General features: G+C 42.2%; 1 protein-coding gene across 1 annotated transcript in view; it reads left to right on the forward strand.

Moving 5' to 3' along the window:
- The first annotated feature begins 863 nt into the window (after positions 1 to 863).
- LOC144500597 (26S proteasome non-ATPase regulatory subunit 11) overlaps positions 864 to 13,649 on the forward strand; it is a 72,145-nt gene continuing 59,359 nt past the window's right edge. The window contains exon 1 of the mRNA XM_078223775.1: positions 864 to 1,054. Coding sequence (XP_078079901.1) covers positions 961 to 1,054 — 94 coding nt within the window. The 5' untranslated portion in view covers positions 864 to 960. The remainder of the gene's footprint in view (positions 1,055 to 13,649) is intronic.

Genomic DNA, 13,649 nt, shown 5'->3' on the forward strand with positions numbered 1-13,649 from the left:
GCGGGTAAATATGTGGGGGTGGGGCCTGGGTGGGATTGTGGTCGGTGCAGACTCGATGGGCCGAATGGCCTCCTTCTGCACTGTAGGGTTTCTATGATTTCTATGATACTTGTGACACTAATATAAATAAACTTTAAACCTTGCCAAGTACCAACTCCCAAATAGTTAAAAATAGCAATTAAACACTTTCTTTCTTACATTGTAAATCTGAACAACCAAGCGGGATGGAATGGAATTAAGGGCAGTTATAATCAGGATCTCTCCCAAACCTATCACATTGAGTCCTATCACACATTGAGGTGATCTTTCTCCTCACCCATCAGTAACTGTAACACTTTATTCTGCACCCTCTTTCCTTTCTAGTTTAAGTTTATTTATTATTGTCACAAGTAGGCTTATGTTAGCACTGCAATGAAGTTAATGTGAAAATCTTCCCTGTGTACTCTATGAATGGTATGTTTTGCCTGTAACAGTTGGCAAGAAACATGTATCCCAATACATGTGACAAGACTTTTCACTGCATCCCAATACATGTGACAATAATAAATCAATTCAATTCAATAGAAACAACAAGTGCCAACCTTGCTTGTATATACTGTTGGTTCCCATTCTGCTCTGTGCAGAGGAGAAAAACTACATTACCCACAATCCCATTGAGTCACAATGCGCATGCTCCAGGAGTGTGTGTGTGCGGTCACAGCACCGCCTTGCTGCGTAACCTACCTCATAAGTCGGAAGCGGCGGTGCGGCCCCGCCATGTCCTGGCGCTGATTGGGTGACCGTGCGGGATGACATCAGCGGCCCGATGACTAAATGGCTGGGGGAGCCGTCAGTCAGATGACGTTGAGGCCGCGCGGGCGGCGGGGGGGAGGGAGGAGGTGCGCGGGTTCGGTTGCGCCGTGGACGAGGAGGCGGGGGGAGGGGCGGGAGTTGATGTGATTGTCGGCGAGGAAAAAAAAGATGGCGGTAGCGGCGGCACAAGTGGAGTTCCAGCGCGCTCAGTCCTTAGTCAGCACCGACCGGAACGCCTCCATAGACATCCTGCACAGTATCGGTGAGTGAGAGCGGCCCGGGGGCCGGCCCAGTGGAGGCGAAGGGGGCGGGCAAGGAGGGAGCGGCCGGCCGAGCGGCTGCCTGGAGCGCGGATGGAGGGGGGGTGGTTGGAAAGACTAACGCTGCTGACTCACTGTGAGAGTGCGGGGCCCGGGGCCTAGTCTGCACTCACCCTCTCTCTCCCCGCTGTACTCCCCCCAACAGCGGGCAAAGGGGAGCCTGGCCCCATGAGGAGGAGCTCATAGCAAGCGGGCATCTCTTCCCTCACCCTCCAACTGCAATAATTGCGGCCAGGCTTGGGGAGCTGGATCCACCGGCGGATGAATGGAGGAGCGCCCGGCAGAGAGAGAGGTTTGAGATAGTCACTCTCCCCAGAGCATGGCTCCCACACAATTCTCTCTCTCTCTCTCCGGCAGAAAATACAAGTCACTTCAGGGAGAATCCAGCAAAGGGTTGATGAGAGGCAACTGGCCAGGAACCTGACCTGGATCTCCCAATGAGGGATCGTCCAAAAAATAATTTGTATTGATTTTAAAAGGCAAGCATTGGAGAAGGGGGAAAAGTAAATTTAAAAAGATCAAAGCATTGGAGTGGGAAGGTAGTCAAGGGAGGTCTAATTCCGAGCAAGCGACTGTGAGCTGATTTACTGAGTCATAGTAGGAACAGGCAGACATATCACCCAGAGTAAGTCAATGGGAGTGAACAGGGCCAGGTTAGAAAGTAGTGATATCGGGCAGGAAAATACACCAAGTCATTTCGCCAGGAGTTTCTTCCCAGGGTGACCTCATCAGTTTGCAGAGGGTTCTGGCACCAAATTTCTTTGACAATTGGACACTCTGGTGTAAAATGAGCTTTATATGAAGACAGGCCACAGTTTCTTGGTCAGTTTTGCAAGCAGGGGTGTGATGATTATGTAAATTAAGTACAGTACTCAAACTACTTTCCTGAGCATTCATAAGGGAGAGCTGAGCACTATACCCAGCATGCCCTCAATGGGGAAAATAGTGGTAGGCCGGAGAGGCCAGGTCACAACAGATCAACTGGTGTTTGGAAAAGATTTCACAAGTCGTGATTGACATGAATGAACAATGTCCAGAATGCATACACCACTAATATGCATAATTAAAATGAACTGAAATTCAATTGCACTCTTTATCTTGTGCATATGAATTTCATGTCGTAATAACCTGAACAAAGTTTCAAGACATTGTTACACTGGTTATTAACTTTTCTGTAACACAGGATCCATTTTTTAAAGATTCATAGCATGTATCCATGTATGCAATTTGAATACACCTGAGTTTTGAAACTTAAGTATTTTCTATTCCATTGTTTGGGTAGTATTCATGTACAATTGGAAAGTGTAAACAGTTGAAGCTATCACTTGGTCCCTGTCTGAGTGAATGATTCATAGTAAGGATCTGATTCATAAGGGATTCGATTGGATGAGTGTCTGACTCATCCCCCATCGATCAGGGATTGTGTTTTTTCAAGTTTGATACTTGTATTTACAGCAAATATTTTAAGCAAATTAAAAATAAATTGCAGGAAACAGTTGTCATGTCAGGCCGCATTTGAAGGGTGAATGGTCCAAGTAGGGGCAGCACGGTGGCACAGTGGTTAGCACTGTTGCCTCACAGCGCCAGGAACCTGGATTCGATTTCCTTCCCCTATCTGCGTGGGTTTCCTTCAGGTGCTCTGGATCCTCCCACGGTCCAAAAGATGTGCTGGTTAGGTGAATTGGCCATGCCAAATCCTCCCTCAGTGTACCCGAACAGGTGTCAGAGTGTGGCGACCAGGAATTTTCACTTCATTGCAGTGTTAATGTAAGTCTACTTGTGACAAATAAATAAACTTTAAATTTAGGACACTTCTTCAGATACATATCTAACTAATTCTGTTTTTGGACAGCTGGTTTGTTTAAAATTGTTGATAGAAAATTGGTGAGAATTTGAAATCTGTTAAAAATCTATTAACATTATTAAATATTATTTGATATGCTGCACGAGATCTAAACTTTACTCCTAGATTGTGAGTTGTCTATAATGGCCCTTTGGTGCAGAATTGTATCTCCGGTCTAGTTTTGCAGGGTTTTTTGTTTTGACAAGTTCTCATAGAAATCATAGAAACCCTCCAGTGCAGAAGGAGGCCATTCGGCCCATCGAGTCTGCACCGACCACAATCCCACGCAGGCTCTACCCCCACACATTTACCTGCTAATTCCTCTAGGCTACGCATCTCAGGACTCGGGGCAATTTTTTTTTTTAACCTGGCCAATCAACCTAACCCGCACATCTTTGGACTGTGGGAGGAAACCGGAGCACCCGGAGGAAACCCACGCAGACACGAGGAGAATGTGCAAACTCCACACAGACCGTGACCCAAGCCGGGAATCGAACCCAGGTCCCTGGAGCTGTGAAGCAGCAGTGCTAACCACTGTGCTACCGTGCCGCCCTGTAGTCTGTATTAACTTAGCAATTTGCCATTAGCTGAGGCTGATTGAAAGATATTTGAATGCAAGTTGAGTTTTATTTTAGTGACTTGTTGGTATTTAGCTACTTGTCTTTTTTTTTTCAAGTGTTAATGTTTAAACACTTTTAATTCTCTTGTGCTGTCTCGGTTTTGCATTGTCCAAAAGTTATGTAAACTGTAATATCTTTTGGGTAATAATGTAGAGAGAAAATCTCAATTGAAGAGAAGTTTTCTCGGGGTCAGATGTGGTTAGCAATAAGCTATCAAATGCATTTGGAAGGTGATAAACTTGTTTCTGAATGTGGCCTTGCAAATGTTCCTTATTGACAAGTTGAACAATTCCTCAACTCGACTATTTGCCTATGCTTGGAAGCAGTACACTCTTTATCATGACTCACTGAAATTTTGGACGGAACTTTTATGGTTGTCAAAAAAAGCAAACATTGTTTTGGTGCTATTGACAGTAGAATCACATACAAAAGCAAAGAGAGTGTTGCTGTAAGTTCTTTGTCTGATTTGTCTGATCTTCTGTACCAAGTTTGAGACTGCAATCTGTTGTACTTGGCTTGGAAAGTAAACTACTTGATTACACATGTGCATCACTTGTTGAGTAAATTAGATTTTTGCCAGATTGCTTTTTTGATGCAGCGGAAGACCTTGTAAGGTGAAGCTGTTTGTAAAGTTTCAATTTAGCTGTATAACTGAAAAGCCAAACGCTCATGTATCCAATGGATACATGATACAAGAAAAAAGAACTAATGTACTTCCAGCATGTCTAATTTATTACAATAACAAAGTGTATTTGTAATAAAACATCCCAAGGCACTTCACAGGAACATTATACACTTAATTTGTACTCTACTACATATAGAAATATTATGGCAGCTGACCAAAAGTTTGGTCCAAGAGGTACATGTTAAAAGTTTCTTTAAGGAAGATGGGGTGATGAGCTTTAAAGAGGGAATTAGAGCTTGGGGTATGGGGAGCTAAAGGAGACCGACAGCAGAGGAATGCAGATATCTTGCAGGATTGGAGGAAATTGGAGATGTAGGGTGGCCATGGTGGGATTTGAAAATATATCGAGTCATTACCAAGAGCCAGTGTCAGTCAGCGTACATAGGGATGAATGGGATTTGGTGCGAGTTAGGATACAGTCGGCAGTGTGTTAGATAACCTTGAGTTTACAGAGGGCACAAAATAGAGGCAAGGCAGAAGTGCATTGCAAAAGTCAAATCTAGAGGTAGTAAAGGCATGGATGAGAGTGATAGCAGCAGTTAAGGTGGGGCAGTCAGGCAATGTTACAGAGCAGGAAATAGGCAGGCAGTCTGAGTGACGGCGCGGTTATTTCAGTACATTCCACCATTCCCTTGATCACACATTGTTACCAAATTCCAAATATTCGCTCCACAGCCACACTTAAAAGAGAAAAATCTATCATTGAGCAGCATTGTACACAATTCAAGTGGACTTGCTGTGAACATTTCTCTTGTACATCAAATTCCTGCTTCTGTTGTATGACATTTGAGGCAGGTTGCATAAATATTAATTGTGCACTTTACATTTCAAGTGTGTTGATTTTTCATTGTGTTTTATAGTGTAGTCTCATAATTGTCTTTATGATGTATTTTGTCCTGTTGGCAACCTGGATTGTGCAAACATATATTTTAAAACCACAGTGCTGATGTTATTGCCAAGTCTATATCTGATTTGATCTTTGGTCCTGGAATCTTGACAGTTTTTCTTTTTGATATCCATATTTAACCATGAATTCTTTAATTGATAGAAACAGTTTTAACTTAGGTTGTGAATGTATTCAACTCTTGATCATCATTTCTCTTGCACTAAGATTGAGTTGAGAAATCTAAATAAAGTTTAGTGGGAATCTAGCATTTTAAAAATTTAAATGATGTAGCGTTACTGAAGATAGCAAGTGATTTTATGATTTATTGTCAGTCTTCAAATAAATGTTTCAATAAATGAGAAAGAAATATATTGGACTTGTGTTTAAATTGAAAAGTTCCCCAATGGCTCATTCAGTGAGTGGGTCAGATACGCAGTAGGACCAAACAAGCACAAAGGTCTTGCTTTGATTCCTGTTTCTCAAGTTAACTAATCTCAGCAATGGGGATGCTTCAATTAACCTGGGTTGTGTTCCTGCTCCTGATCACCATCCTGTGACTCTTCCTGAATTTGGGTGTATTTGGTGATAGTGTATTTGGGTAGAAATGATGACCATACGTGGATGTCATAACATGGAAACAGGCCATTTCGCCCAAACAGCCCGTGTTGGCATTTACACTCCGTGCAAGCTGAGAGTTCTAAAGGTAAGGGAGGTTTAGGCTCAACTGAATTGCCACTTCCCATCTCCAGTAGTTAGAGGCTGCTGGCACTCTTGTCAAGGCTCACATGCAGATAATGTCACTTGGGCTAGGTGCTGTGAAGCTATGATAACGAGAAGCAGCTGCCAGCAGATGAGACAAAGCTGGGGCAATGTAGAAGGCAGAGTAATTTTTAAGCCTTAAATGACAAATCATAGAATCCTAGAGTGCAGAAAGAGGCCATCTGGCCCATCAAGTCTGCACCGACCACTATCCCACCCAGGCCCTACCCCCTTATCCCAACACATTTGCCTGCTAATCCCTCTAACCTACGCATCTCAGGACACTAAGGGGCAATTTTAGCATGGCCAATCAACCTAATCCGCACATCTTTAGACTGTGGGAGGAAACTGGAGCACCCGGAGAAAACCCACACAGACATGAGGAGAATGTGCAAACTCCACACAGACAGTGACCCAAGCCGGGAATCGAACCCAGGTCCCTGGAGCTGTGAAGCAGCAGTGCTAACTACTCTGCTACCGTGCTGCCCCTTATTACTGAATCTTATTACCTGGGCATTTTGTTCTGCAATCATTTTTAAAAATCAGTTTCTAATATATTTTTCCTTCTGTTCAGTTAAATGGTAAGCACTGATGGAGTGATAGTGGTTCTCAGGTTTGACGCTGAGCGAACAGCATTTACAGTTGGTACTGAAGCACATTTTGATTATATTCAGTTATGGCACTTCAAGCTTGGTACCTACTTCAAATCTGAGCCCCAACAAAAAAATAATTGTGATTAACCAGTTATTAATTTAAGTATTAACAAAGAACAATACAGCACAGGAACAGGCCCTTCGGCCCTCCAAGCCCGCGCCGCTCCCTGGTCCAAACTAGACCATTTTTTTGTATCCCTCCATTCCCACTTCCTTCCAGTGGCTATCTAGATAAGTCTTAAACGTTCCCAGTGTGTTCGCCTCCACCACCTTGCCCGGCAGCGCATTCCAGGCCCCCACCACCCTCTGTGTAAAAAAAGTATTGAAGCGTGTATTCATAAATTTTAAGACTATTTTAATGAACAGTCACGTTTATTTTACAAATAAGTGCATTCCCCTTCATAATTTACAAATTAATACATTTCATTTGGTACTAATATACGTCAGAGTTGAGGCAAGAGTGATTGTTCTTTAGTGCAGTTGATTAGTTAGGCCTGAGGAGAAGGAAGCTGTGTGCTGGTGGTTGTAGTGTTTGGTGTCAGTAGATACTCTTGGCCAAAGTTGGGATGTTATCCTTGTCACAGGAAAAGACTGCATGTTTCTTTAAGAATGAAAATGAACTTCACTAAATTAAGAGATATCTTGTGGTGCCTACTGTTTGCAGGGCACTCTTGGGTACACTTTGTAAATGGAAAAACATGTTGCTTTTTAAAGATGCAAAGAAAGCATTGCATATTTTCAATCTCTGAAATAGAAATGCTGACTGCCCTCGATATTCTGCACCTGTGAAGAAAGCTGTTTTGAGTGTAAACCCTTTGTCAAAGTTCATCTGTTCTCCTCACAGTTGTTAACTGACATACTGATTATTTCAATCATCTTCTTTGGCCTTTCACAAAGTGTTGAATAGTTGTCCTCTGGTACAGAGGCATAAGTAAAAGTTAATGCGGTAATATATTATATAGGTAAAACCATATGGAAACTAATTAGTGGTCATGCTCGAAAATATCTTCAATTCAAATCTTCGTTTTCATAATTTACTTTTATTAATGTCCATATAGTCCAAAACTGAGAAATTGAGAGTAATGTGATGGTGTTGGGAGTCTAAATAATCATTATGGATGGAAAAAGTATGATGAATAGAATGCTGAAATGTTTATATTTTCTTTTGTCAACTGTAGTTGGCTTGTGGGTGCATGTCATTATTCGTAAGTTGTGCACATGCTGAACTTTTGTATACTGTATGACTGTACTTGGGCATGTCTGGAGAGGTAATGGTGAATGGTTCCCTGACTCGATATCTTGGGTGGAGCGCACACTGATTTTCACACATCTCGTTATATGGTCTTTTCACCTAAACAGTGCCTGAATTCCACACTTGTGTGTTGGTCCAGTGCAGCAGTGAGGGTGTTTTGAAGAACATGCAGTTAAGGTGTATCTAATAACATCTTAGAGAATAAAGTAAACCCAGATTATCAAGATGGGTGAACATAAATGGAAGTGAGTAAAAGTCATAATTATCAGTGAAACGTCTTTACTGAGTGCTAAATATATTGAATAATCTACTAAATAAGGTAACCAGAGTGAAGGTGCTGGCCTTAGCTGAACAGTAACATGCTACGCAATAGGGTCATGGGTTCAAATCCCACTCTAGAGACTTGAGTGCACAATCTTAGCTAATTGTAATATTGCTTTACTGAAGGAGTGCTGCTCTACTGGGGGCTCTGGTTTTAAAACCAAAGCCCTATATGCTCACCTAGCTGGATGTATAACATTCCAAGACTTTATTAGAGGAGTAGAGGTGTTCTCCCATGGCCCTGGTCGGCATTTAGCCCTCAATCAATACAATTTGAAATCAATTACCTGACCATTTTTATTAAAATAGCAATATAAATAACTAAATTTGCTGTCATATTTCCTATATTACTGATCATACTTAAAAAGTGCTTCATTGGCCGTGAAGCTTTAAAGACATCCCAAAGGCAGGACAGGTGTAATGCAGTTAGATCTGGGAGGGATAATGAAATTAGGAAAGAGTTTCAGTGGGTTTATTGGCCTTTTCCCGTTCCTGAGTGCTGACCATCTTTACTGTAATTTCCCCAATATTGTTGCATTCCAAAGTGGTGATCTTAGTTTGCTGCTTGCACGACTGACATGTTTATGTCCTAACCCCTAATTACAAGTAGCATCCAAGCAATCTTTCTTGTGATTGGTTGTAATTGCATTTTGAGGCATTTTTATAACATCACAATGATTTAATACAAATGAAAGAACCATTCTAACATGAAATAGGATGTATGGGTATTAATGAAATACATTGCTTAGGTTGCATAATTCTTTGCCCATGTGCAGAAAGGGTTTCCTTCAATTTCTTCCTTTTTAAAATCTTAAAAATGCTTGGTTTAAGAAGTTCTCCAGTTGGAAGATGGGTGGAACACTCGTCAGCACAAGTCAGTGTAAATTTTAAGAATGGCAGGAAAACCCCAAGATGCTCTGCTTCCTGGATATAAAATGCCTGCTTCTTCAGGCATATCTCTGCTGTTTGAAAGACTGCTCACTTCTGCTTCAATGTTTAGCTGCAGTTTCCGCCCCCTCCCATTCCAGTTTTCTTATGACTTATCTCATTTATTATATAAATCTTGCTCTTGTGTAAGGGAATTTTCAGATGATTTTGGAAGGCTTGTGCCATCTTTATGAAGCTTGTTCTTTGAGGGCTCAAATTGAGGTATTCTAGTGTGGAGATCAGCCCTGCAGAGTCCCAGAAATTGGAAGCATCACAAGTTGAGCAGACAGAACCCTGCATCCAATACTCTGATCTATGCTACTGTAGCCTGACTTTGTCCCATGTGTGACGAAAGCTTTGCAGGTTCAGTCTTTTACTACTTTTAAATAAATCTGTGCCATTATTGTGATTGTTGCTCTGCATCAGTGCTAAGCTGAAAGGTCTGTTGTAACTTCAGAGCAAAACATTGCTTGACTGTAGGGGTAGGGAAACAGTTTTAGGAAGGCAAAAGTATAAAACCAGGTTCTAGCTGGAGATAGGAACTTGAACTGCAGCAACTGGTCATGATGCATAGTGAATTGTTCCCTAGAATTGAAAATTGATGTGGAAGTATCTTTATTCTCCTGCTCCATATCCTGACTTGTCCCTTGTCAATTTCATCCATTGTTGGTGTACTTGCTGACCTACATTGGCTCCTAATCAGACAATGCTTCAATTTAAAAAGAAATCTCGTCCTGGTCTTCAAATCCCTCTATGGCTTTGCCCCTTCCTATCTTCGCAATCTGTTCCATTGATCGGTGGGATGTTGCATTTTTTTCGGGGAGACTTTGAGGATGTTCCTGAATGTTCCATTTGCCGCCTGGTAACTGCTTGCTGTGGCAAAGCTTGGAATTGAGCACTTGTTTTGGGAGTCTTGTGTCATGCATGCAGATGATGTGGCCTGTCCATCAAAGCTGACCATAAGATCATAAGAACTAGGAGCAGGAGTAGGCCATTTGGCCCCTTGAACCTGCTCCGCCATTCAATAAGATCATGGCTGATCTTTTTCTGGACTCGGCTCCACTTATCCGCCCGCTCAACATAACCTTTACTGTTCAAAAATCTATCTTTGCCTTAAAAACATTCGATGTAGTAGCCTCAACTGCTTCACTGCGCAGGGAATTTTACAGTTTCACACCCTTTGGGTGAAGAAATTCCTCCTCAACTCGGTCCTAAATCTGCTCCCCCTTATTTTGAGGCTGTGCCCCCTAGTTCTGGTTTCACCCACCAGTGGAAACAAATCGCTCTGCTTCTATCTTATCTATTCCCTTCAGAATTTTATGTTTCTGTAAGATTTCTCTCTCTCTCTACCCCCCCCCCCCCAAAGCACACCCAGATCCTCTCTGCACAGCAGAATGTTGCAATATTTTACCATTTAAATAATAGTCCATTTTGCGTTATTCCTACCAAAATGGATGACCTCACATTTACCAACATTGTACTCCATCTGCCAGACCCTTGTCCACTCACTTAAACTATCTATATCCCTTTGCAGACTGTGTCCTCTGCACACTTTGCTCTACCACTATCTTAGTGTCATCTGCAAACATTGACACACTACATTTGGTCACCAACTCCAAATCATCTATGTAAATTGTAAACAATTGCGGTCCCAACTCTGACTCCTGAGGCACACCACTTGTCACTGATCGCCAACCAGAAAAACACCCATTTATCCCACTCCTTGCTTTTTGTTACTTGACCTCTATCCATGCTAATACATTACCTGTAACGCCGTGCATCTTTATCTTATGCAGCAGCCTTTTGTGCAGCACCTTGTCGAATGCCTTCTGGAAATCCGGATACACCACATCCACAGATCCCCCATTGTCCACTGCGCTCATAATGTCCTCAAAAAATTCCACTAAATTAGTTAAACATGACCTGCCTTTCATGAACCCATGCTGTGTCTTCCCAGTGGGACAGTTTCTATCCAGATGTTTCACTATTTCTTTCTTGATGATAGATTCGAGCATTTTCTCCACTACTGAAGTTAAACTAACCTGTCTATAGTTACTCGCCTTTTGTCTACCTTTTTTAAACAGTGGTGTCACATATTCCCGGCCTGGGTCACTGTCTGTGTGGAGTTTGCACATTCTCCTCGTGTCTGCGTGGGTTTCCTCCGGGTGCTCCGGTTTCCTCCCACAGTCCAAAGATGTGCGGGTTAGGTTGATTGGCCAGGTTAAAAATTGCCCCTTAGAGTCCTGAGATGTGTAGGTTAGAGGGATTAACGGGTAAATATGTGGGGGTAGGGCCTGGGTGGGATTGTGGTCGGTGCAGACTCGATGGGCCGAATGGCCTCCTTCTGCACTGTAGGGTTTCTATGATTTCTATGATTTGCTGTTTTCCAATCTGCTGGGAGATTTGTCTACCTTTAGCCCCATTAGTTTACCTAACACTGCTTCGTTAGTGATAATGATCATTTCTAGGTCCTCACCTGCTATAGCCTTGTCACCAATTTTTGGCATGTTATTCGTGTCTTCCACTGTGAAGATCAGTGCCTGACAGAGGACACTGATATTGGAACACCTTGAATTTCATTGTCCTCCCTGAGAAGAGGCTCCCAAAGTATGAGAAATGATCCACATTCTCAGAAGACTAAGGAAATTTGGCATGTCAGCTACCTTTACAGATGCACCATAGAAAGCATTCTTTCTGGTTGTATCACAGCTTGGTGTGGTCCCTGCTCTGCCCCCAAGACCGCAAGAAACTTGCGGTCTTGGGCAGAGCAGGTCAAGAATGTAGCCCAATTCATCATGCAAACCAGTCTCCCATCCATTGACTCTGTTTACACTTCCCGCTGCCTTGGCAAAGCAGCCAACATAATTAAGGGCCTCACGCACCCCGGACATTCTCTCTTCCACCACCTTTTGTTGGGGAAAAAGGTACAGAAGTCTGAGGTCACGTACCAACCGACTCAGAACAGCTTCTTTCCTGCTGCTATCAGACTTTTGAATGGACCTATCTCGCACTAAGTTGATCTTTCTCAACACCCTCGCTATGACTAACACATTCTGCACTCTCTCCTTTCGTTTGCTATGAATGGTATGCTTTGTCTGTATGGCGCGCAAGAAACAATACTTTTCACTGTTTGCTAATACATGTGACAAATCAAATCAAAAACATTGTTCCAATGACTTGATGTGGATTTTGATGGTTGAGGAACAGTGTTGTACAGCAGAAGCAGGCTAGTAGAGGACTGTTGTCTTCTGGATGTTTAGCAGAAGGCCCATTCTCCATCCACCTCTGTGAATAGTCGATGACAGTTTGGAGCTCAGCCTCTGAATGTAACGTAATATACTAATCTATCAAGTTGAGTTCTTGGTTTTGTTTGATGTTGGCAATCTCCATGGCCAAGCTTCCAATACTGGGGGGTTGTGATGTCCAAAGGGGCCGTGAGACAATATTCTGGTACTGCGAACTTTGCAGCAGCAATGCTTGTTATGGAGCACTGACTGAATGTTAACAGCTGCAAGGTCCCTCTAAATCCATATGTTTGTTTGAGAGGCATATATGGCCTGGTTCCTGCTTCAGAAAACTAACTGAAAAGGCAAGTATTGGAAATATGTGAAGATTAAAAATTCTTCTCAACACCCTTTTCTCTCCCGCCTTTTCACACACGCGCGCACACTTTGTCAACTCGAATTGGGGTCCCAGTGGGGATATCCGGGTGGCCCAAGGATTCTGTTCTTTGAGCTATAGGTTAATTACTTATGCCAGGTTATTCTTCACAACTCGATTGGTCAGGAAAAGATTAGCTTTCAGTCACTATCGTTTGTTTATTTCAGAAATAGATTTGTCCAAGTTTTTACTCGAAGAAGGAATTTGTTAGGGTTTATAAATGTTTGAACATAATTCGATCTGAAGTTGGCATCTTTCATATTTCCCTGTCCAAAACCAGTTCCAAAATTTGTGTGTAAATAGTCTGGTGTGGGCATTGTATTTCAATGGAATGTGAAAATTGGAATCCCTTTCCAAATGAACATTATACTTCAGTCTAGGTATTCATTTGCATCTATTTTAGTTCAGTTGGTTACTTCTGATGGTATAATCAAGGATTCGCAATCTCGCTCGCTCGTGCGTGACATCATTGCTGCAATTCTCGAATACATCTGTTTGAAATTTAGGTTCTTTGTACTGGGTTGCGGTGGGGGAACTCGGTCACCTCCAAGCAAGTTTCCTGGAATGCAATTAACATTCATTTAAAGATTTTAAGTTAATTGGTTTCCTCTCCCCAGCCAAGCTTCAACCACTTTCCCAATCAAGACTGAGTCTTTTTTTACTTTGGTTGGTGAATACTGTTGATTTTAATAAATTAAAAAATGCACCTTCAGAAACAATGTATGGAGAGGCGGTAATAAATTAGGAGCTTGGGGAACTTTTATAATTAAAACTTTGATATAAGATATGCAATTTGCAAATTACTTGAGTAAAGTTGCTGAAAGGAAGTTCAAAGAGAACTGCTTAAATTCTGATTGGATTATTAGTTTTAATTCAGTTTAATGTTTGGCAGACATCTCTTACTGCTTACTTGTGGTTTTGAAGGCAGGTG

The sequence above is a fragment of the Mustelus asterias genome, chromosome 11 (assembly GCF_964213995.1).
Source record: "Mustelus asterias chromosome 11, sMusAst1.hap1.1, whole genome shotgun sequence".
Taxonomy (NCBI): Eukaryota; Metazoa; Chordata; class Chondrichthyes; order Carcharhiniformes; family Triakidae; genus Mustelus; species Mustelus asterias.